Source organism: Mesoplodon mirus (genome assembly GCF_964341445.2).
Source record: "Mesoplodon mirus genome assembly, chromosome: 6".
NCBI lineage: Eukaryota > Metazoa > Chordata > Mammalia > Artiodactyla > Ziphiidae > Mesoplodon > Mesoplodon mirus.
The window spans coordinates 3046296-3070455 of NC_138982.1; the positions used below are offsets into that span (position 1 = coordinate 3046296).

The window sequence follows — 24160 nt, forward strand, 5'->3', positions numbered from 1 at the left end:
AAATGATGCACACACCCAGAACTAGCTATGGTGAGAGCATTTCATCCCTAGGCCTAAAAGGACGAGGAGGTGAAACCATCATCAGAACCCAAAGAGAAAAGCTATATGGAGAGGGTCACCTGACAGAACTTGTGACCTTCAGTAATGGGATTTAGCCAACCTGTGGCAACCCAGCTGAGGGATAGCTGCTAGAATATCCCGTTTCATTCTCATATCCTTCAGTATCCTGCACGCACTTCCCTTTAGCTTCCAACCAGAAACCAGAAGACAAGAGAGCCCAATGGTGTGGTCCATTTGGGTCAGCCTCCTCGGGCACAGAGCTAGGGGAAGAGTAGATCTAGAGGGATAAACAGAAAATACCCAGCTCAGTAGATAATGTCAAACAGTCCTCCAAAGAGATTGTACCATTAAGTCTCGAATATCTTTTTTGAGAGTACTGAAGAAGCCATTTCCAAACCACCTTCTTTAATCTAGAGATTTCCTTAATATGCTTAGCCACAAAACTGGGACCTCATTTTTATGTCAAAGACCCAGAGGAAACCCTTAAAATCATTCATCATTCATTGATTATCTTAAGTCTGAGTGCATCAGAAAAGACAGGCAAGTTGATTCACAGGCATGATTTAGTTTTTTGGCAGGGAGCTTCATTAGTAGGAACTGGGGTAAGTGTACTGATCTTATGAAGCAATATCACTACTGTTAAGAAGATGTGTAGATGTTTATAATAGTGAAAACTGGAGACAATCTAAGTATTTAATAAGAAGAAGATTAATAAAATTATCCTACATATACACAGTGCAATCCCATGTAACCATTAAAAATCATTTTGTGGATGTATAATTCTTAACTAGCAAAGAAAAAATAGAGATGTGAAAGAAGGCTTTGAAAGATCAAGTAAAACTGAACAGAAAGGAACAAAATAAAGTTATCAGAAAATTAGGTATATATAAGGAAAACAAAAGCAATCTAACTTAAACATATTAGACAGTGGAGCAAATGAAATAGAAAAAAATATTCAAAGATAACAGAAAAGCTTTTTTGAAATAAAAGAAGACCTGAATCTGAAAGGTCAGAAGTCACACCATATCCAGGAAATACTGATGATGACCGGCCCCATAGATGTGTGGTGAATTTAACAGAATTCAAAGATAAATAAAAGTTTACTTTGGGGGCTTTTTCCATTTTTAAAAAATGCAAGTCACCAGACAAGAGGGGGAAAAAAAATCAGCCTTTCCTCAGGTACCTCCACAGTAAAAATGAATACTAGAAGATCATAAAATAATATTTATAACTTTCTCGGAGAAAGAAATTCTATATCCTAAAATTTTATACTAACCCAAGATGGCATTCAAACATGAAAACACAAATGGATATTTTGAAACATACAAGAACTGAAAGGAATAAAGCACCCATGAGCTCTTCTTTATCCTTTTTTTTTATGGCTCACAGGCCCAGCCGCTCTGCGGCATGCGGGTTCTTCCCGGACCTGGGCACGAACCTGTGTCCCCTGCATTGGCAGGCGGACTCTCTACCACTGCGCCACCAGGGAAGCCCGAGCTCTTCTTTAAAAAGGACATAATCATAAAACCAAGAGATGAACCAAAATAGCCCAGAAATGGAGTGGCCATGGTGGAAAAGAAATAGTAGTGAGTGTTCAATCCATTTAAATATAAAAGGATAGAGGCAGAACATAATATTCCAGAAAAAATAATATAACTAAAAGTGGGATGTAGAGAGGAGGAAGAAATATATGTGTAAGTTTCATTAGCAGGGCCTCAACAGCTACCCTCTAAAGCTGATAAGTCAAGTTGAGGGTTTAAGGCTATTAATTAAACACTTGAAAAACCAAAGCCAGACTCTAAACATTCTAAATCAATCAGAAAACATGTACACACACAAAAGAAAAACACAGACCACGCAGCATAAAGATTACAGAACTAAAACAAATACTTTTAAGTCAGTGAATAGAAATGGAACAACTCACTTATTAAAAGAAAAGTATTCAATTATAGAATGACAACAAAAGTTGAATTAAAAAAGACTAAACAGGGCTTCCCTGGTGGCGCAGTGGTTGAGAGTCCGCCTGCTGATGCAGGGAACACGGGTTCGTGCCCCATTCCGGGAAGATCCCTCATGCCGCGGAGCGGCTGGGCCCGTGAGCCATGGCCGCTGAGCCTGCGCGTCCGGAGCCTGTGCTCCGCAACGGGAGAAGCCACAACAGTGAGAGGCCTGAGTACCTCAAAAAAAAAAAAAAAAAAAAGACTAAACACCCCAAAAAAGCTGTCCTGATAACATCAGATTCTTGAAGCAGAAACACCAAAAGGAAAAAAAAAGGAGAAATTGAAACCTGTTATTTGCAGCCATAATAAAATATTCCCTGAAAATGGATACCTTTGTGGTTTATTGTCCAGAGACCATTTACAAACTACATATTAGGCCACAAACAAAACTTCAGTGGACTTCTAAAAAGTAACAGTAATACAGACTAGCTTCTCATTTCAAGGCGGTAAACAAAGCATCCTGTAGTTCTCAGTCTCTCATACCATGTACAAATAAGACATACAGAGCATCCCCTGAAGTAACAGGAGAAACTGTCAGTGGACTAGAAGAAGGAAAGCAGGTGGAATCAGAGTGAAGAGGGAGCCAGAGCTTAGGTTCTGTGCAGGAAGATGAGGAAGAGAATTGCCACAGATAAAGGGAGCAGCACGTACAGATGGTTCATACCTTAATGTGACTGAAACCAAGAGCAAGAGGGAGACCAGAAGAAGAAGCATCCAGGGAGGTTGAACCCTGTACATCCCATCCTACCCATAAAGGAAAGACAAAAGCAGTGAGTATGGGATCTTGGGGCAGCATGGCCCATCCATCCCCCTATTCCCATTTAAAACACTAGCAAGCCCACATTGCTCTCTCCTAAGCAGCCAGTGCAGAGGCAACAGTCTGTTCTCTACTACATAGTAAAGTGGACAAATATCAACCAATAAAATACTCAACAAATGGAAGAACTTTCAACCCTGGAAGGAGACTCAGTACAACAATGAGAACAAGACATCAAAATGGGTATATTTACTTTTTTTTTTTTCCTGCACCGCACAGCATGTGGGATCTTAGTTCCTCAACCAGGGATCGAACCCGTGCCCCCCTGCAGTGGAAGCGCAGAGTCTTAATCACTGGACCGCCAGGGAAGTCTGACTATCTTTAGAGAGATAAGAGAGAATATTACACTCTTCAAGCAAGACCAGCCAGTATCTTTCCAGTATCTGGAAATGAAAAGAAAAAAAATCTTAATGAAAAAACACAATCAGGGCCTCCCTGGTGGCGCAGTGGTTGAGAGTCCGCCTGCCGATGCAGGGGATACGGGTTCGTGCCCCGGTCTGGGAGGATCCCATATGCCGCGGAGCGGCTGGGCCCGTGAGCCATGGCCGCTGGGCCTGCGCATCCGGAGCCTGTGCTCCGCAACGGGAGAGGCCACAACAGTGAGAGGCCCGCATACCGCAAAAAGAAAAAAAAAAAAAAAAAAAAAAAAAAAAACACAATCATTGGGCTAAATAATAGAATGGACACATCTGAAAAGCTTTTGATTTGGAATATTGATTGTGATACAGGAGTAAGAAATCCTTGTAGAAACCAGTAGAAATAACAGCCAAGTAATTCCCAGAATTTTAGCTGTTTAAACAAATAAAAATATACACAGAAACAGGAATCAGCAAATTTTTTCTGGCCAGGTAGTAAGTATTTTAGGCTTTGCAGGTCTCTCACAATTACTGAGCTCTGCCACGGTGGTGTGAAAGTAGCCATAATATGTAAGCAAGTGAATGTGGCTGTGTTCCAATAAAATTTTAATAATAGACACTGAGATATTAACTTCAGATCATTTTCACATTGCGAAATATTCTTCTTTTGATTCTGTTTTCAAATTTAAAAAGGTAAAACCATTCTTAGCTCATGGGCTGTACCAAAACAGGTGGTAAGACAGATCTGGCCCACCGATGGTAGTTTCCCAATCCCTGTAGTAGAGTGAAATTTCAGAACATAAAAGATAAAGAACTGAAAAGCTACCGGAGAGGGAAAAGAAAAGATTACCCACAAATTAAACTCAAAAAGAAATAGATACACTAACTAATATGTATAAAATAGATAACTAACAAGAACCTGCTATATAGCACAGGGAATTCCACTTCGCTTCACTATACAGTAGAAACTAACACAACATTGTAAAACAACTATACCCCAATTTAAAAATAAAGAAAAAGAAAGAGAGCATTTCACTGAAATACTGAAAAGAAAAAAACTTTGAACCTTGAATTCTGTTCCTATTTAAATGTGAGGGCCAGATAAAGACATTTTTAGACATTCAAAGATGCAAAATGGTTGCCACCCACAGATGATCTCTGAAAGAAATATTAAAGGGTATTCTTCAGCAAGAAGGTAAATATATCCTAGAGGAATAGTGGGATACAAGAAACAACAAAATTAGTAAAAGTTATCCTTAGAATTAGGGAAGTATTGATTATAGATACTGTTAACAGAGAGAGTAAAAGAAGGTCAGGGTAATATGCTATGAATCTTTATTAGAGTGAAGAATATAGACACTGATAAATTTATATTTAACAATGACCAGAGTTAAAGTATGTCTGTTCGGCTTCCCTGGTGATGCAGTGGTTAAGAATCCGCCTGCCAATGCAGGGGACACGGGTTCGAGCCCTGGTTCAGGAAGAACCCACATGCCACGGAGCAATTAAGCCCATGCACCACAACTACTGAGCCTGCGTTTTAGAGCCCGCGAGCCACAGCTACTGAAGCCCGAGTGCCTAGAGCCCATGCTCCACAACAAGAGAAGCCACCGCAACGAGAAGCCCACGCACTTCAATGAAGAGTAGCCCCTGCTCACCGCATCTAGAGAAAGAGCGCACAGCAACTAAGACCCAATGCAGCCAAAATTTTTTTTTTAAGTTTAAGGAAAATCACCAAAAGAATAAATATTAAATGGAAAACTTTCTAATCATTTTTAGAAAAAGACAGTAGAGTATTAACTGGAAAAACAGTTGTATAAAGAAAACTCAATCTACTAAAAGACAATGTGTTTATCAGTATTCTTTTGGTGAGAAGTGACTTTAACTCAAATTGGCATAAGGGGGGGAAAGCATTAGCAAAAAGGAAATTATTGGCTTATAGAACTGAGAAGTCTAGGGATAGTACTGACTTTAGAGACTTTGACTTTATCTCTTTTATCTCTTAGATAATGCTTTCCTTTCATTCTTTCACTCTTCAGCAAGTTTTTTATATGTGGTAGCAAGATGATACCTTCGACTTCAAATAAAAGAGAAAATCCCTTTCCCACAAAGTCCAACAACAGCCCAGGACTTGTGTTGGCTCTGATTGGCTTGGTTTGGATCTAATCCCTGAACCAGCTCCTGAAGGAGTTAGGCCTAGAACTTAGCTTGGACAGGAGTCAATTTCATCCAAACCATGTGTATTCCCAAGGAAAATTTGGGAATTTTGAAAATATGGACCCAAAAAAGGAAATGCTATACTGGTAAAGGAACAACAGATGTCCACTACAGTAAGAAAGGTGACAAAAAGACAAAGACAGACAAAATAAATGGACAAAGTAAGTCCAGATATAGTATGAATCACAAAACTCAGAATGGATTAAAAATCCAACTGTACACTATTCTTTTAGATTCATACCTAACACAGAGGTAACAGTCAAATAAACAGTAAACAAGAAGAAATCAGATATAGCAATGTTAATGAGACAAAGAATTGAAACCTTTAAAAGAAACTTACCAGTATTTCAGCAGCTGGCCATGAAACTAAGTTACGAACTTTATGCAATACATAAAACAAATGTGATAGAAATACAAGGAAAAATTGACAATCCCATAGTCATATAAAAACCAACAAATCAAACAGGCTAAAAAATTCATAAAGAATATAGAATTAGTAAACTTTCATAGAGGTACTCAAAAGTATACTTGGTACCCAACAAATACACATGGAACCATCACAATAAAGTACCTATTTATTAAGGCATGAAGGAAACTGCAACATTTTTTTAAATTACTAGCATATAGGCCACATTTGTTACTTAAAATGTAACCTGAAATTAACAACAAAAATGCACATATCTGGAGAGTTAAAAATAAAATTTTTAAAAATTAAATATATCTTAAAATAATTGTTAAGCTAAAGAGAAGATCAAAATACCAATTACAGTTTCTTTTAGAATCAGGCAATGAAAGCATTATATTTATTAAAATCTGTGGGATATGGACAGGGGAAAATTTGTAACCTGTAGACAGAAATAAATGAATTAGGCGATGCATGAAAAAGGATGACAAAATAGACCCAAATAAAGTACATGAAAGGAAGAAGTTCAACAACTGTATTTCAAACAAAAATAAATCTGTTAACTTATCCATACATACCTATATTCTGTGCCAAGCACTATTCTAAATATTTTAATGCATAAAACCTCTATTTTGTAGGTGCTGTTATCCCTAGTTTACAGATATTAAAACTGAACTACAGAAGATTAATTTGTCAAATCTACCAACATATATAAAAGAATATATCATAAGTAAGGGGGTTTTATCCCAAGATTGCAACAGTGGTTCAACTTTACAAAATCTGTCATTAACAGATGAAAGGAGTAAAAAGGAAACAAAATATAAACTGATTCTTTGAAGGCATGTGATAAAATATATTTTCTGGTTTGGAAAAAAATCATAAAACTAAGCAAACTTAAGAGCACCTCCTTAATGGGTAAAGGGTATTAATCCCATGCCCCAGAAACAACCAGCTAAAAATATAATAGAAAAAAAATCCTATTTGTGATATCAACAAAAAAAGTGACTCGAAAATATATGTGAAGAAAATATAAAATTTCACTAAAAATTATAAAGATCATTCCCCATGTTAAAATTAATTTATTAATTTGATATAATCCCCCCAAATATGTTGTAGAACTTGATCAGCTAATTCTAAAACTCATACTGAACAATAAATACAAAAGAATTACAGTGAGTTCTGAAAAGAAACAAAGGTATGGTGGGGCACAGGGGACGTGTACTATAAAGCCATAGTAATTAAACTCATTTTAGAATCCATGCCAAAACAGAAGATTTATGCAAAGCAATACAGTATATGATAAAGATAGTGTGTCAAGAAAAGTCTAGTCAGTAAAATGTTGGCTCTCTGTGGTGGGGTGAAAAAAAGTACACAATAATATATCTGCATGCAAATAAAGAGCTTAAAAGCAAAAAAGTGATGGGAGAAATTTATAGGGAAATTATTTATAGATTTGAGTATATTTTAAAAGTGACAAATTCTACATCACAATCAAAAGGCAAACACATAGGGTTGAATACTCTTTCATAAATTGGATCTTCAAAATCAATAGTTAAGAACATGAATATTAACCAATTCTACAACATCAAAAGATAGAAATTTCACCCAGGAAATAACAATGAAAATTCCCACTTGGTCACCAACAGTTAAAACGTAGTAGCCAGATATAACAATTTTAAGTGTTATCTGTACCTAACAAAAAAGCCCCAAAATACATGAAACAAAAATTGCCAGACAATTCAACAATTATAGCTGGAGATTTCAACACTCCTCTTACAGTAACTGATAGAACTAGAGACAATCACTAAGGATACAGAAGACTTGAACAACACAGTCAATGTATTTGATCTAATCAATATATACACTCCACAAAACAGTAGCAAAATACACATTTTTCTCAAATGCACATGGAACTTCTTCAGGAAAGACCATCTGTTAGGTGAATAAAACAAGATTCAGTAAATTCAAATCAAGTATGTTTTCTGACCATTATAGAATAAAATTACAAATCAATAACAGAAGGAAATCTGGGAACCCCAAAATGTTTGGAAATTAAATAACACACTTCTAAAGATGCATGGGTCAAAGAAGACACTGCAGGGAAATTTAATATTATCTTAAAATGAATGAAAATAAAAGAACATATGAAAATGTATGAGGTGCAATTAAAGCAGTGCTTAGAGGAATATTTATGGCCCAGAAAGGTGGATCATCAATAATATAAGCTTCCATCTTAAGAAGCTAGAAAAAGGAAGAGCCAAATAGACCCAAAATAAGTAGAAAGAAGGAAATAACAAAAGATCAGAGTAGAAATCCATGAAATAGAAAATAGGAAAATAATATGAAAGAACTGATGAAACCAAAAGTTGGTTCTTTGGAAAGATTTTAAAAGAGATAAAGCTTTAGAAAAAACAAAAGAGAGAGAGAGAAAGGAATAAATTAAAATCAGGATGAAAGAGGTTGCACCACTATGGACACTATAGAACTTAATTATAAAGGAATATTATGAACAACTTTATCCCAATAAATTTGACATCTTAGATGACATGGGACAAAATCCTCAAAAAAACTCAAAACTGGCTCAAGTAGAAATAGAAAATCAGGATAGACTATATCAAGATACTAAATAAGTTATTAAGTTTTCCCCAAAAGAAAAGTCCAGGTCCAGATGGTTCCAATGGCAAGTTCTGTCAAATATTTAAGGGAAAAAATAATACCAATCTTTCATTAGTACTTTCAGAAAATAATAGTAGGAGGGAACACTTCTAAATTTATTTTAGAAAGCCAATATTACCCTTATACCAAAGCCAGACAAAGAGATCATGAGAAATGAAAACTACAAACCAATATCCCTCATGAACATCAATATGAAACTTCTCACAAAATATTTATCAAATCCAGCAACATATAAAAAAGATTATACACTCTAAGTGGGGTTTACCCAAGGAATGGAAGGCTGTCTTAACATCTGAAAATCTATTAATGTAATACACCATATTCATATAATAAAGGACAAAAACCACATAATCATTTCCATAGACACAAAAAAAGTATTTGACAAAATCCAACATCCATTCACAGTAACTCTTACCCCAGTAAGGATAAAAAGGAACTTCTTTAACCTGATAAAAGGCATCTATAATTAACATCATATGTATAGTGAAAAACTGAATGCCTTTCCAGTAAGATCAGGAACAAGGCAAGGATGTTTCTGTCCCTCCCCATGTCTACTCAACACTGTAACTGAGGGTCCTATCCTGTGCAGTAGGACAAGAAAAAAAAAACATTAGAAGTGTTCAGATTGGAAAGAAAAAAGTAAATCTATTCCTAGATTATATATCCTTTAAGTAGAAAATACAAAGAATTCTGTGTAAAAGCTACCAGAACTAATAAATGAGTTAGCAAGGTCTCAGAATACAAGCTCAGTATACAAAAATCAGTTGTATTTCCATGTACTAGCAATGAACAATCAAATAGTGAAATTCAAATAAAGAATTCTATTCACAACAGCATCAAAAAGAAAAAATACAATAAATATAACAAAAGAACTACAATACTTGCACGCTGAAAACTGCAAAACAGTGCTGAGAGAAATTAAAGACCCAAATAAATAGAATTAGAAAGCTCAGTATTGTTAAAATGTCAGTTCTCCCCAAATTGATCTACAGATTTAACCCACTCCCTATCAAAATCCCTTCAGGCTTTTCTTATAGAAATTGGCAAACTGATCCTAAAATTTATATAGAAATGCAAAATACCTAGAATAGCTGAACACTTTTTAAAAGAACAAAGTTGAAGGACTTAGGCTACCTGATTTCAAAACTTACTACAAAGCAAACAACCATCACGGCATTGTAGAATTGGTAAGTATACACAATCAATGAAACACTCTAGAAATAGACCCTCATATATACAGCCAATTAATTTTCAACCAAAGGAGAAAGGGTAGTCTTTTCAGGAATGACGCTGAAATAATTAGATGTCCATATGCAAAAACAAGAACCTCAATCCGCATCTCACACCATATACAAAGGTAATTATCTCGAGTTCCCTGGTGGTCTAGTGGTTAGGATTTGGCGCTTTCACTGCCATGGCCTGGGTTCAATCCCTGGTGAGGGAACTGAGATCCCACAAGCCTCATGGAGTGCCAAAATAATTATTATTATAATTATTTATTAATATTAATTAATTAATTATTATCTCAATAAATGTAAGAGCTGAAACCCTAAAGCTTCTAGAGTAAAACATAGGAGAAAAATCTTTGTGACCTTGGGTTAGGCAAGAGCAATAAAAATATTGATAAATTGGACTTCCTTCAAAATTAAAAACTATTGCTCTTCAAAGACACCATTAAGAAAATGAAAAAGACACACTGGGGGAAAACATTTCTAAAACATCCTGATAAAGGATTCTTTCCAGAATATATAAAGAACTTACAGCTCAATAATAAAAAGACAACCTAATTTTTTAAGTGAACAAAAATTTGAATAAATATTCAACTAAATTAGAGGTACAAACAGCAGATAGATATATGAAAAGATGCTTTACATCATTAGACATTAGGAAAATGTAAATTGAAACCACAATGAGATACACTACACAGCCACTAGAACATCTAAAATCACCAGTCAGCAATGATGTGAAGAAGCTGGAACCCTCATATACTGGACTGATGTGGATGTAAAATTATGTAGCCTCTTTAGAAATGTCTGGCAATTTCTTAAAAAGTTAAACATACATTTATCGTATGAATCAGCAGTTCCACTCCTAGGAATCTACCCAAGAGAAATGTTTACCCAAGGCTTGTACATGAATGTTTACAGCAGCATTATTCTTAGTAGCCCAAAACTAAAAATAATCCAAATATCCACTAAACTGGTGAATTGATAAACAAAATATAGTATATCCATGTAATGGAATGCTCTTCAGCAATAAAAAAAAAAAAAAGAGGAATGAACCATTGACAAACACAACATTGATGAATCTCAAGCCAAGTGAAAGAAGCTAGACAAAAAGTATATTCCAATCTTGTATGATTCCATTTATGTAAAATTCTAGAAAATGCATCCTAGGGACTTCCCTGGCAGTCCAGTGGTTAAGACTCCATGCTCCCAATGCAGGGGACACGGGTTCAGTCCCTGGTTGGGGAACTAAGATCCCGCATGCCACACAGCACAGCCAAAATTAAAAAAAAAAAAAAAAGGCAGGCTTGCCAAAGGGGAAAGGGGCAGGGAGGATGGACTGGGGGGTTTGGGATAAGCAGATACACACTACGGTATGTAGGGTAGATGACCAACAAGGATTTACTGTGTGGCATAGGGAACTCCATTCAGTTATCTTCTGGTGACCTATAGTGGACAAGAATCTGAAAAAGAATATATATGTATAACTGAATCACTTTGCTGTACACCTGAAGTACACAGTATTGCAAATCAACTATATTTCAATAAAAAAGAAAATATCACAGTTTTTAAAAATTTTCTAAAAAATTCTAGAATGACAGAAACCAAATCAGTGGTTAGCTGGGGAGGGCAAAAGTGATTCTAAAGGGGCATGAGGAAACTTTCGTTGGGGGGACAGGGGGGTGGATATTTACATGACCTTGAGGCGTTGCTTTTACAGGTGTATACAAAAGTCAAAACTTATTAATTATACACTTTAGATATGAGCAATTTATTCTATGTCAAATATACCTCAGTAAATAAAAGGAAAGAACTACTAATACATGCAACAACACAGATGAATCTAAAAACTACCATTCTACATGAAAGAAGCCGGACACTAAAGACTACATATTATATGATTCCATTCATATGGAATTTCTAGAAAAGGCAAAATTATAGAGCCAGAAAACAGATCAGTGGTTGCCTCGTTCCAGGATTGAGAGTACAAAGTGAATGCAGACAAGCACAGGGAGAGAGGAAAGGCAGATGGAGAGATGAAAGTATTCTACAATTGAATTGTGGTGATGACTGCACAATTACTAAAACACATTAAACAGTTAAGATCAGTGAATTCTATGATATGTAAACTAAACTTAAATAAAACATTTGTAAAAAGCAAGTGCCCCAAAAAGTTTAGCTTATTAAATTGGCAGGAGTTTTTTAAGAGATGGTATGAATTCAGTACATGTTTGCATTCCTGCTGTGTACTAAGCATTACTGGATATTGGTGAACACAGACAGGATCCCTGCCTTAGCAGGGAAAAACAGGCAGGTACAGTTAAAATAAAGTGTCTTAACTGCTCTCTCATAGAAGCAGCACATTGTAGTAACAGATATTGCTGGTAGAAGCAAATTGGCCCAACCTCCCTGGAAATTAATTTGATAATATGCTGCAAAAGCCTGAATTCATACCCTTTGACTCCCGATTCTAATTCTGGGTATCTATTGTAAATAATCAGAAATTTAGATAGAACTGTTTATCCAAACAGTTGGCATTGGACACAGGTAATTATAAAATTAAAAAATTCAAAGCAACACAAATGCACGATAATAGAATAGTTAAGTAAGTCATGGTATCTATGTGTCATATTTTGCAGACATTTAAATTATGTGTTGCACAAAAATGTAACATGGAGAAATCAGGGTTACAAAATTGTGATATAATCTCAATATTAAAAATGTGTATCTGTATAAACATGCTAAATGATAAGGCTCCAAAATATTAACAGTGGTTAACTCTGGGCTGTGGGATTGCAAGTACTTTGGTTTTTTATACTGTTCTATAATTTATAATGTTTGTATAATGAACATGTACTACTTTCATAAACAGGAAGAAGTTATTTTTCTCCTTTATCTGTTTATATAGGTGATATATATTCACTGCAGAACAGTTAGAAATGAAGATAAAAATCTTCACCTAAAATCTACCACCCAGAGATAGCGTGACTTATCATTTAGGAGTATATCCTTCTAGACATTTCTTTGCAAATAGATAAGTAATTTGTTTTACAGAAATGGAACTTTATACTACATATTGTTTTGTAACCTGCTTTAGAGGAAGGAGAAAATAGAGATAGCAGGTCTAAACACTTAGAAGTTTATTAGTCTGAAAAGGAGAGAAAATAGATGGCAACTAAAGAGAATAGGTAACTGGCCCAAGTAAAAGTTTTTCCCAAATTGTGGTAGTGCTCAAAGAAGGTGCCAGTGTGTGTGGAGGGCAGAGAGGGGAAGCAAAGGGATACAGACAGAAATACAGGTGAGGGGTCACGAGAGGAGATGTGGAGACCAGCTGTAGTGAAATTTGACCAGTGCATATGAGAGGCTTCTGCTGGACACCCATCTTCTCATGTTGTGGGAGATAAGATAAGGCCTACACAGAGCACATGTGGGTGATGAGATCTCAAGGGGAGAGGAGAAGCCTTACAACAGCCATGGCCTGTAGGGTGAGGACTAGAATGTCAACAAAGGAAAAGAAAGGCCTCTTTATTACAGTTGTTAGTAACTGACTGACATGGTTCAAAAGCAAGGCCAGACCCAGAATTCCAAGGCTACATCACCTAGGGCTTCATCTCAAGAGGAATTACAAATAAATTAGGGTGAGTTTGCCAAACAGAAATTACCAGAATCAAATATTAGAAAGGGAGGAAGCATGGTAGTGCCATGGAAAGAGCATAAGCTTAGGAGCCAGACAGATCTGGTTCTACCTCCCACTCACCAGCTGGGCAGGTTATCTGACTCCTGAGGCTAAGTTTCAGAAGATACCAGCAACCACCTTCCAAGGTGGTTATGAGAATCAAAGATAATACATAGAAACACCTGGCACATCGTAGATACCTGACAAATAATAGCTATTACTACTCCCTGAAGGAGAAGAGATACAATATAACATCATGGTTAAAAGCACAGAATTTGGGTATAGACAAATTTCGTTGCACAGAATTTGGATTTAGACAAACTTAGTTAAGTTCAAAGCCTTGCTCTGTCCATCACTAGAGCAAGCCTCAGCATCCCCTGTACAATGAGGATACCACCTGCCACACCAAGCTGTTTCCGGATTAAGTAAGACAATGTACATGATGTATTATCCCTTAGGCATAGTGCCTATGTAATCAATAAACAATGGCTATTATTGCTACCACTTCTGTGATCTTGGCCACATTACATAACCTCTCTGAATTATAATCTAGTCAGGTATTACATTAGCATTCCACTGCCTACCTTGTTCCCTTCATTCCCAGGGCACAGAACATGGCACACGGTTGCATGAACAACAGGACTGTACTGAGAATTAAAGATAATGTATATAACATATCTAACAGTGTCTGGCATATAAATCCTGGGAAAAATGGACCTCTTTGTGTTTCCACTGGAACATGGGCTCCTTCAGGGCAGAGCACCTTGTTTTATTCGTCTTGTAACGCCAGCACCTGGCAAACTGTTAGGGGTGTAGGAGGTCCTCAGCAAATGTTTACTGAGTGGCACAGAAGGCAGCAGTAATCGGGCAGCCACCCTCACTACAAGGATAACGCAGGAGCCCGGACAACGTGACCCTCCAAAATCAACTGGAAATTCTCCATCTACTTTACCATCTAACATCATAGGTCACCTCTGGGCCAAGTGCCTGTCCCTCCTGATTCAAGGCTCGTACTTAGGTAATGCCTTCAATAAGCAACCTAGTAATTAAAAAATAAGTAATCTGGTAATGACTCCATATTTTAGTGAGGTGAAAGAGGGTAAAGGGTCTCCATAAGTATGAGTTTGCAAACATTATGAATTATCCCATCTAGCATCAAAGTAATGAACGGTCATAGCGGAAGCCAGAAAGACAGGGTACCAGTTACATATACCTAGTCAACTAAATGACCATGACTATGTGTCGTCACCTATATGAAGTAACAGGTTATGACACCAAACTTATTTATAGTTAACATTCTTATGGTTTCTGCAATAAAGTTTAAAACTCCACAAAAACTGTGAAAAGCAGGCTAAAGGGTCCTCTATGTTGCTATTTTAAGAAACCGCGGCCTGTAATAATTAGAAACAAGATTCTCTGCCAATCTGACAAATACTTGATTACTTCAGATTTTTAGTTAAGAGTCTTTTACATTATCTCAAAAATACTTTCTTACAGGATATTCTGGTGTTTCACCAACAGCTTTACATTTGATTAACTTAGATTAAACACAATTTTCTTTTTCATTCTGAGAGTCATTATCTGATTAGGAGAAAAAGATAGGCTTACTGCAGAAAAATTGCAAAATATAAAGAGATTAAAATCATCCTCGGTTCAGTCATCCAGAGATAACCATTATTTATACTTTGGTATATTTTTTCTTGATGCTTAATGTTACTAGTGTTTTCAAAAACATGACTTTTAATGCTTCAGAGTATTCTCTCAAGCAATAACACATCCATTTTCCCTATCATCGGACATTTAGATAATTTAGAAGAACTGTTTTCTACTGAATGTTTTTAAAGGTGGATTTCTCCTTTATACTAAATATAAACATGTACTGACTTACATCTTGTATGAGATCTACATTTACTTCATTCAGCACTGGAAAATAAGACACTGTAGGCAAAGAAGGCCAGTCAGAAACCCACTGGAGCAGTCTTCCAGGAATGTAAGCTAGTGAGAGTCAAGTCTGGGGTAAGGGGCTGTATGGAGCCTGGCTGTCCTGAGTGAGGTGGGAGAATTTAGCAGAAGAGCAGGGAATGTGGCGGGTGGGGTACGTGTGTGTATACATTGGGGCATGAGTTATAATCTTACAAGTCCAATAGTTCTGAGTCATTATTTTAATAGTGCTCAATAAACAGAGCCTTTATATGAGCCTGAAGCTAATGTGTTCATTTTTTTCTGCATTCAGCAAAACAAAGCCCAATTTTAATTTATTTGAATAGATATTCAGCGGTACCTACCTAATTTATGCTAGGCACTGTAGCTGGTAATAAAAAATGAATTAAACCCTGTCCCTCCCTTCATGATTAGACTATAATTTAATTTTAAATCTAAAATTTAAATCTAAATTTTATATTAAATTTTAAATCTAGGGACTTCCCTGGTGGTGCAGTGGTTAAGAATCCGCCTGCCAATGCAGGGGACACGGGTTCGAGCCCTGGTCCGGGAAGATCCCACATGCTGCGGAGCAACTAAGCCCATGTGCCACAACTACTGAGCCTGCGCTCTAGAGCCCGCGAGCCACAACTACTGAAGCCCGAGTGCCCAGAGCCCATGCTCCGCACAAGAGAAGCCACGGCAATGAGAAGCCCGCGCATCGCAACGAAGAGTAGCCACCGCTCGCTGCAACTAGAGAAAGCCCACGCACAGCAACAAAGACCAAAGCAGCCAAAGATAAATAAATTTATAAAGCAAAAAAAAAATTTTAATCTGTTTAAATTTTAATCTAAAATTTAATCTAAAATTTTTATACTATCTACATCCAAAATAAATAAGAATTAATAACTGATGACTCATGACCCTAGAACTGCAAGAGATCCTCAGCCATCAAAAATGAAGTAGTATCAGGACTTCCCTGGTGGTCCAGTGGTAAAGAATCCGCTTTCTAATGCAGGGGACGCGGGTTTGATCCCTGGTCAGGGAACTAAGATCCCACATGCTGCGGGGCAACTAATCCCACGCGCCACAACTACTGAGCTCGCGCGCCTCAACGAGAGAGCCCGTGTGCTGCAAACTGCAGAGCCCACGCGCCCTGGAGCACACATGCCACAACTAGAGAGACAAAACCCGGGTGCCACAACGAAGAGCCCACACCTCAATGAAAGATCCCGCACGAAGACCCCACGTGCCGCAACTAAGACCTGACGCAGCCAAAAAAATAAAGAAAAAAAAAATGAAGTAGGATCAACTTTCTGAGGCAGGAAAGGAGGTGGTACATATTAGGAAACTTTAACAAAAGTTGAAGCAAAAGATTTTCTATAATAGTTACTGAGTGGGTCAATAAGGAAATTCTCTGAACCAAATATCCAACTTCTAAAGTATTGATATTTCAGGTAATCCATTTTATATAAATGGCTTGGGTTATCTGTTCTTAAAAGTATAAAGGTAAAATTCATCCACTCCTATTTCTAAAGTGTTATAGACTCCAAATTAGAGAACTATTTAACAGTTTATTTTATACCTATAGCCAGCATATATCTTAGATTTCCTCAGGCAAGCCCTGAATCAACTATTCTATCCCTTTGCCCCTGTAGTCAGAATCCCAGAAGTGGAATCAAACCACAACTCCCAGACAACACCCTGAAACTGCATACAAATTCTTTGTCAGACCACATATGTGTCAGTCATTATTTCTGCTCATTCCAGCTATTATACTTCCATCCCAGGAATCTGCAGAACTAGCCTTAATACTTTTGCCCAGAAATTGCTCATCTGAAAGGGGAAACTTACTTAGGGAAACAGGTTTCTAAAGGCTATCATACTGCTAGCAAAAATATGATATTTGATATTTTGCAAATTGCAAAAGTATATGAACCATCATTTTCCCTTATGCTAACTATGAAGTTACTCGTAGTTACTACTATGTTACTACGAAGTTAAAGAATTTGTTCTCAATTTGATATCTAGGGCTTCTTAGTGAACTGTTTGTGAACTCTATGAGTTCTGCTTTAATGCTCTGACCACTCTACTCATTTAAATGGCCAATTAACAGAGAATACCTCATAAAATAATTTCATTTGAGCCCAGAGGAATCCCAGTGACCTACGAGTAAACCTGCAAGTGGTCATTTAGAAGGAATCAGTAACCATTCTCTCTCCCTCAGGAATTCCTGGAGAGCAGGATAAAGATTAAGGCTCTTGCAGTTCTGACTTCAGTGACTTGAAGGCGACTTCTGCACCCTCACCATTTTACTGACTCCAGCCTTCCCCAAAAACTCAACACATAGTTTTACAAAAGCACTAGGACATCATTTTTCATTCAACAGTACATTTTAAGCACCTAGCACCAGGCACTAGACTATATAGCCCAAGAAAATTAGTGAGTTATAAAATGGACACTTTACAGTTGAGTAGGGATGACATTTATTTAATTATACAGTTATGAAAGAAAGAAACAGGGTAAACCGATAATGGAGAGAAGCTTGCAACTTAGGATGCTGAGGGAAGAAGAATCTCCTAGGGAGGTGATGAGAACCTAAAATTTGAGAAGGAAAGTTATGCAAAAAGCAGGGAGCAAAAATGTTCTAGGCAGAGGGAAACATAAGCAATGGCTCTGAGGCAGGAAACTGTGTTGAGGACATTTTAAAAGGCCAGTGTAGCTGGAGTATGGTGAGCAACAGAGGGAAATGTGGCTGGAAAGATGAGCAGGAGCCAGATCATGCAGGGCCTAGGGGAGATACTGAAAAAAGTTAAACCCCACTTGCGTTTTTTGAAGATTACTCTGCTAGACTGGCAGAGGGGCAAGAATAGAGGCAGGAAGACAGATAAGCCATTACAGACATCTAAATAAGAGACGGTGGAAGCTCAGGCACTGGGAATCAAGAACCTTTTTTTTTTTTTTTTTTTTTTTTTTGCGGTACGCGGGCCTCTCACTGTTGTGGCCTCTCCCGTTGCGGAGCACAGGCTCCGGATGCGCAGGCTCAGCGGCCATGGCTCACGGGCCCAGCCGCTCCGCGGCATATGGGATCCTCCCAGACCAGGGCACGAACCCGTATCCCCTGCATCGGCAGGCGGACTCTCAACCACTGCGCCACCAGGGAGGCCCTCAAGAACCTTTTAAATGACATCTCAGATTAAAAGACGAGCACAAGTTAACCAAAGGGGGAAGGGCACTGCAGGCCACTGAAAAACAGGTATTGCACCGTGGCATTAGGTCCCAAGACCTATTCTGACACTGTCAACAGTCTGGTATGGCAAAAGCAAAGGGTATGTGACAGGAGTGAAGGCAGGAAGACCAACTGTTAGAAAACTATTGCAATAATCCAAGCAAGGAAGTATAGCATCCTGAACTAAATCAGCGGCAATGCAGAGGAAGCAGCAGGACTGCATCCATGTGGTATTGAAAGTGGTAGGAGAAAGTGGCTGGATTTGAAGAGGGAAGGGGAAAGGAGGGAAGAGGAGCTTGGAATAACAAGGTTTATGGCTTTGAGTAGGTAGATTATGGTGCTATTTGCTAAAATAGGGAGAACCAGGGGTATGGGAAGGACCAATCCAGGTTTGTACACGCTGCCATATGGGAAGAGCCACATAACAGACAGTTGGATACGTGGCAGTCTCCAACTTAGAAAGAGGCTGAGGCTGAGGCTAGACATGTACATTTAGAAACCACAGGTGAACAAGTGGTGGATAAAGCCATGAGAAAGACTGATTGCTCAGGGAAGTACAAAATGAGAGGAGCTTAGTCCAGAACGCTGGGATGCACTAACCCTAATGGGGCAAGAGTTAGAGCAGGGTTTCTCAACAACAGCACTGATATTTTAAGCTGGGTAATTCTGTTGTGAGGCACTTTCTGGCACATTGTAAGATGTTTAGCAACACCCCTGGACTCTATCCACTAGATGCCAATAGGACCTACCCAGTTGGGACAATCAAATATGGCTCCAGACACGGCCAGAAGTCCCCCGGAGTGGGGAGAAGCACCGCCAGCTGAGAACTACTGAGTTAGGGTAAAAGGACTCACCAGGACACTGACAAAAGGACACTGACAAGAGGTTCTGAATGAGCTCCCTCAAACTTAAGATTCCTCCGAAGTCTCTGTGTATATTGCTGCTCTTGGTGCCTTGAAAGTACAAAAGAAATGCAGATGACATTCTACTACATCCAACCCACAAAGCATTGGAATACTTTTAGGTACTAGATTGGATCAAATCCATTGCTGGAAATCCCATTTCTGTATGAGGCTACAGTGGGGAAAAATACATACTCTTTTGTAAAAGATTTTTTATTCACAAATTACACAAAAAAGTGTGACCCCGCCCCCCAGTATAGGATGAGGTGTCACCATCCTGCTTCAGTAAGCCCCAGCACTTCTCCATCACGAGAATAACATGTGATATTTTCCAAGAGTTTATGATGCGTAGGCCCTCTCACCTAATCTCTTTTCAACCCTTATAAGGGGTAGGAACTGCTATTAGTCGAGGAGGCTGATGCAGGGGGGTTAAGTTACATGTCCAAAGTCATATTAAGTGACCTGAGATTAGAACTCAACTTCCAAAGTCCGTGCTCTCCATGCTCTAAGGCTAAACCACTTAGCCACTATTCCAGATGGCCTCCATTAGGCTACAGGCTTTGTGAGGAAGGGGCTGGTCGGTCTTTTTCACCATTGTATCCCTAGCGTTTGGCTCATGCTTACAACAGGAGCTCAAATAGTTAGTGTGAATGAGTCTCAGTTCAGACTTAACTCTGTAACTCATTCCCAGATCTGCATTGAGAGCTCACAGACAGCAAGTTAGGTTACCAAGAGGAAGAAAATGCCTTCCATTCTGACAGGAAATAGGCAGCCAGTGTCTGACACTGCATTTCTAGAATTAACTTTTCTTTGAGAGTTTTTCCGCCCAGAAATGGAGCCTCTACCGTCAACCCTGCTTCAGTTCCATTAAAGCAAACTTACTCTCCTTTTTGCCTCCTTATTCAGCATACGCCATAACTGGCGTATAACTATTGATGCCTCAAGGAGATGGGGGAGGAGTGGAAACAGAAATTAAGTATGGAATATTTTTTCAAAATGACAGTTGTTAAGTAATTTCTGACAGGATCATAAATGGTACTCAGGGCAACGTTTTCCAAACATCAGATAAGCTTTTTAATAAAAATGTAATATTCTCTACTCTCTTTGAATAGGTGCCACCTACTAGGTATTCCTGCCTCAGCATATTTTTCATCACTAGGGAGTCTTGGTACCTTTTTTCATAAAAGGACTATATATCCAGAAATTTCTGCACAGATGAAGCAGCCATCATTCTGAGATAAAATATTTTGTCATCCCTGCCTGGAATAGCCAGGAGGGGTGGCCTGGAGGATATGGAACTCAGGAAATACAAGTAACCTCTAAAGAGGGAATATGCTGTGGAGTTCTGCAAATGGAGGGAAACACAGGAGTGGACTTTAGTCTGCTCTATGTACACATAGATATACATCTTCAACGTACTTCTTGGAAGCCATGGAAGCTACAAAACTATCTGAGAGAAAGCTCCCCACTCTGCATGGAAGCCACTTCAATGAAAGCATTCATGTAAAACTCATACTTCCCAGACCATACCCTCCCTGACCTAGCTTCATCCATAATGCTCTCAGTCCCATCAAAGCCTCTAGGGAAAGCTTGATTCAGCCCGTTTTCAAGAATGTGTTTTCTGTTCCACAGCACTGTCCCCTCCAGGGTGGCTCAGTTGATCACAGCTACCATTTAGCAACTCGGGGTATTTCTGCTAGCTGGTCTTGTCTCTAGTTTGCTATACCGACTTCTACCCAAACATTAAAACTTTCTTTTAAAAAAATCAGTAACTCACTTTTGCTGTTCTTTCAGCTCCTTTGAAGATTATGAAACAGAGGAACCTGCCTCTCCCTCTGAAATTGGAAACAAAGGCAATAAAATAGTGACCTCGAGCCTTTCAGAGAAATGTGGAAAGCTTCAGTCAGTGGATGAAGAATAGCTGCCAAAGTCTACATGAAAGGGAGATATGGATTTTAAATGTTTTTTTCTTGTGAAGAGATGCTGTAGTTTGCATATTGCTTTTTAAAGGCTTTGATTTCTGCAAGTGCATTATCTGCAGCACTAGGAATTTTTTAACGTTTTTGAGCAATAGCTCTGGATACACATACTCAGTTTGGGAGACTCCTCCAATGTGCCTCAAACCTCTTACAGAGCTTTTCCTCAGAAGCAAGTAAGATATACGTCACCTTCCAACGTCTGTGAATCAGCACTCTTCACCCCTGAATGTACCAAGGATCTCTTGGGGACAGTGCCAAGCACAGTTCTCTGCACAAAAGCAGGAGTTGCCTCTGTTGTCCAGCATCCCTGAGGCCCATCAGGGCTCCTATGGAGCCCAGAAGAAACCTTCACTTGCAGAAAACTTGAGGCAAAAAATTCTGGAACTTGAAAAAGCAGTCAGGGCCTCCAGAACTGAATTAGCCCTGGTAATAAAAGCACTGCCAAAACATCTCAGAGACTTCTTTTAATTGTATGTGTACTGGAGTTCAAAGATCTTGAACTTAATCTAATTTCACAATGACCTGCCAAACTGCTAGTCACTTTACATCCTCAGGTATTGTAACCACTGGGCCTTCCAACCTTGCTGGCAAGCTCTAAATAATCCCTCCCCATCCTGACTGTGGATCTTATATAAAATCTGAAGAAAAACTTGTTAACTGAAGCCAAGTACAGAATATGACTCATACTTGGCGGGGGGGAAGTTTCCTTTTAACTCATCTAACATTTGTAGAGAATTATTGAGTGATTAATCTAAAAATCAGTTGATGTCCCATCTATACTTCATATCAGAAGACCTACTTGAAGACTTAAATAATTATATATGAAAATTCTTACTAGACATATTCATCACTAAATATTAGACGAGGCCAACAGTAAAGGCCTCAATCTAAACATTATTCCTTAACTTCATGTTGAAAAGAAACCATTTCAAATATTGCATCCACTTCAGTATTTATCACAAAAATGGAAGAAAACAGTGATGCCACCCATAAAGGAAAGCAACTTCATGTTTACTATAGTAGTAGATGTGGTCATCACAGAATACATTTTTCAGCAAGCCACAATGCAGCCAAGCCCCACAGTACTGTTGAAGATAAAATTGAAAATTATTAAAAAGGATGGAAATTTCTGACACTATAAAAGAAACCCCCAAGAAACTTTTTAATATCCACTTTTGTCAAAGTCATCAAGTTTTCCCCTGGAATTTTTGTTTTAAGCTCAAGTCCTAAATGTCAGAATAGCTTCCTTTCCACCCCACATTGGTTCCCTTGCTGGAGTGACGGCCAGACTTTGAAATAATCAAACCTTGGGCTGTGGTAGGCAAAAAGTGGAGAAAAGGAGAATTTAGGAAATGCACCATCAACTAGTATAGTTATTAACAGAGTTAGCAATCCTTCCTGTCAGTATCCTCCCAGTTTCCTGTTATTTTACCTTCATGATCAGAACTGACCTTCCATTGAACTATTACAGAAAGTATTAAAACTTAGTTTCTAACAGTTCACAAAGAATAAAATCTTAAAAGTGACTGAATTTTTCAGAAACACTATATAAAATAATCTAAACACACTGGTAAATTATTAGGATTAAAAGTGTTTATGTGGTACATGAAATTTACCGTCTATCCCATCCAACCTTTACCAGGGAAGAAAAGCTACTTTAAATTTTCAGATAAAAATGCTAAAAAGGTAAATTTTTTTAGAAGCCAGATATGGTTTACAGGTTTTATTAGCCATATGATCTAAACTATTTCTAAGACTCAGCAAAAATTCAGTTTTCCAATATACATTTGATTTTGGGTTTTTTTTACTACATGGCTGTACTTGACCTTGTTTCTACTTACTGAAGTCCTCTTGCTTTCACTTTGGTCAATAATTGGTTTCAAAAGTCTACAGTTATTATAAAAGTACAGCTAACAATATCATTCCACTTAAGATAGTGCTTTTAATTTAGGTTACCCAAAGTATCACATTTTCAGACGTAAGAATGTGTTTCACTGTACTCCCGTCTTAGTATTGAATGTAAGAAATGTGAATTCTGAGGAACTAAGATGATAGTATATATCTGACTTTCTGGTAAAGATCATGCAGAATATAATCACTACTGCCCAACTGGAAATTTCAAGTTATTACAATATCCAAGACTCTTGATAAAAGTTAAATTGAGGGTGTGATCTTAATGCTAGTCAATGAAAAATGAGTTTCATAGCATAACATTAATTGCCAAGGTAATCAAACTAATGAAATTCTGTATATTTTCCCTGCATCTTATCTATGTCATTGTGTACTGTTCAAAGTGTTTATAAAACTCTAGATTGATCAAATGAGAGAAGTCATTTGCTCAACTTTTGGAAATGTTACGGTGTGTTTGGGTGGAGAAGCCTGCATGATGTAACTTTTGTTTTTGTTTTTCCCTTTTTGCAAAACTAAATAAAGTTGTCAAATATGAACTAAGATAATCACTACACACTTTTGGTTTTAATCACACTTGCAATTCATTTTTATGTTTGAAAGAGTAGCATTATAAACAAACTTGAGTTTCAAAGAGAATAACTCTTTGAACCTCTGGGAAAACTTTATAAAGAAAGATCTGGAAGGATAACACCTCATAATGAAAAGTGATTTCCTCTGGGGATAGGAATTTGGGTTTGGAAGTGAGAAGTTCACAGGGATCAAAGGAGACTTTAGCCTTATATATAGTA

The 24160-nt window shown here is 37.8% G+C and overlaps 1 protein-coding gene across 4 annotated transcripts in view; it reads left to right on the forward strand.

Annotated features, from left to right (window-relative positions):
- PPP2R3A (protein phosphatase 2 regulatory subunit B''alpha) overlaps positions 1-23903 on the forward strand; it is a 216431-nt gene extending 192528 nt beyond the window's left edge. For all 4 annotated transcript variants that reach the window (XM_082624699.1, XM_082624701.1, XM_082624698.1 and 1 more), the window contains one exon: positions 21277-23903. In XM_082624699.1, the coding sequence (XP_082480825.1) occupies positions 21277-21403 (127 nt within the window). In that variant the 3' untranslated portion in view covers positions 21404-23903. The remainder of the gene's footprint in view (positions 1-21276) is intronic.
- The last annotated feature ends 257 nt before the right edge of the window (positions 23904-24160 follow it).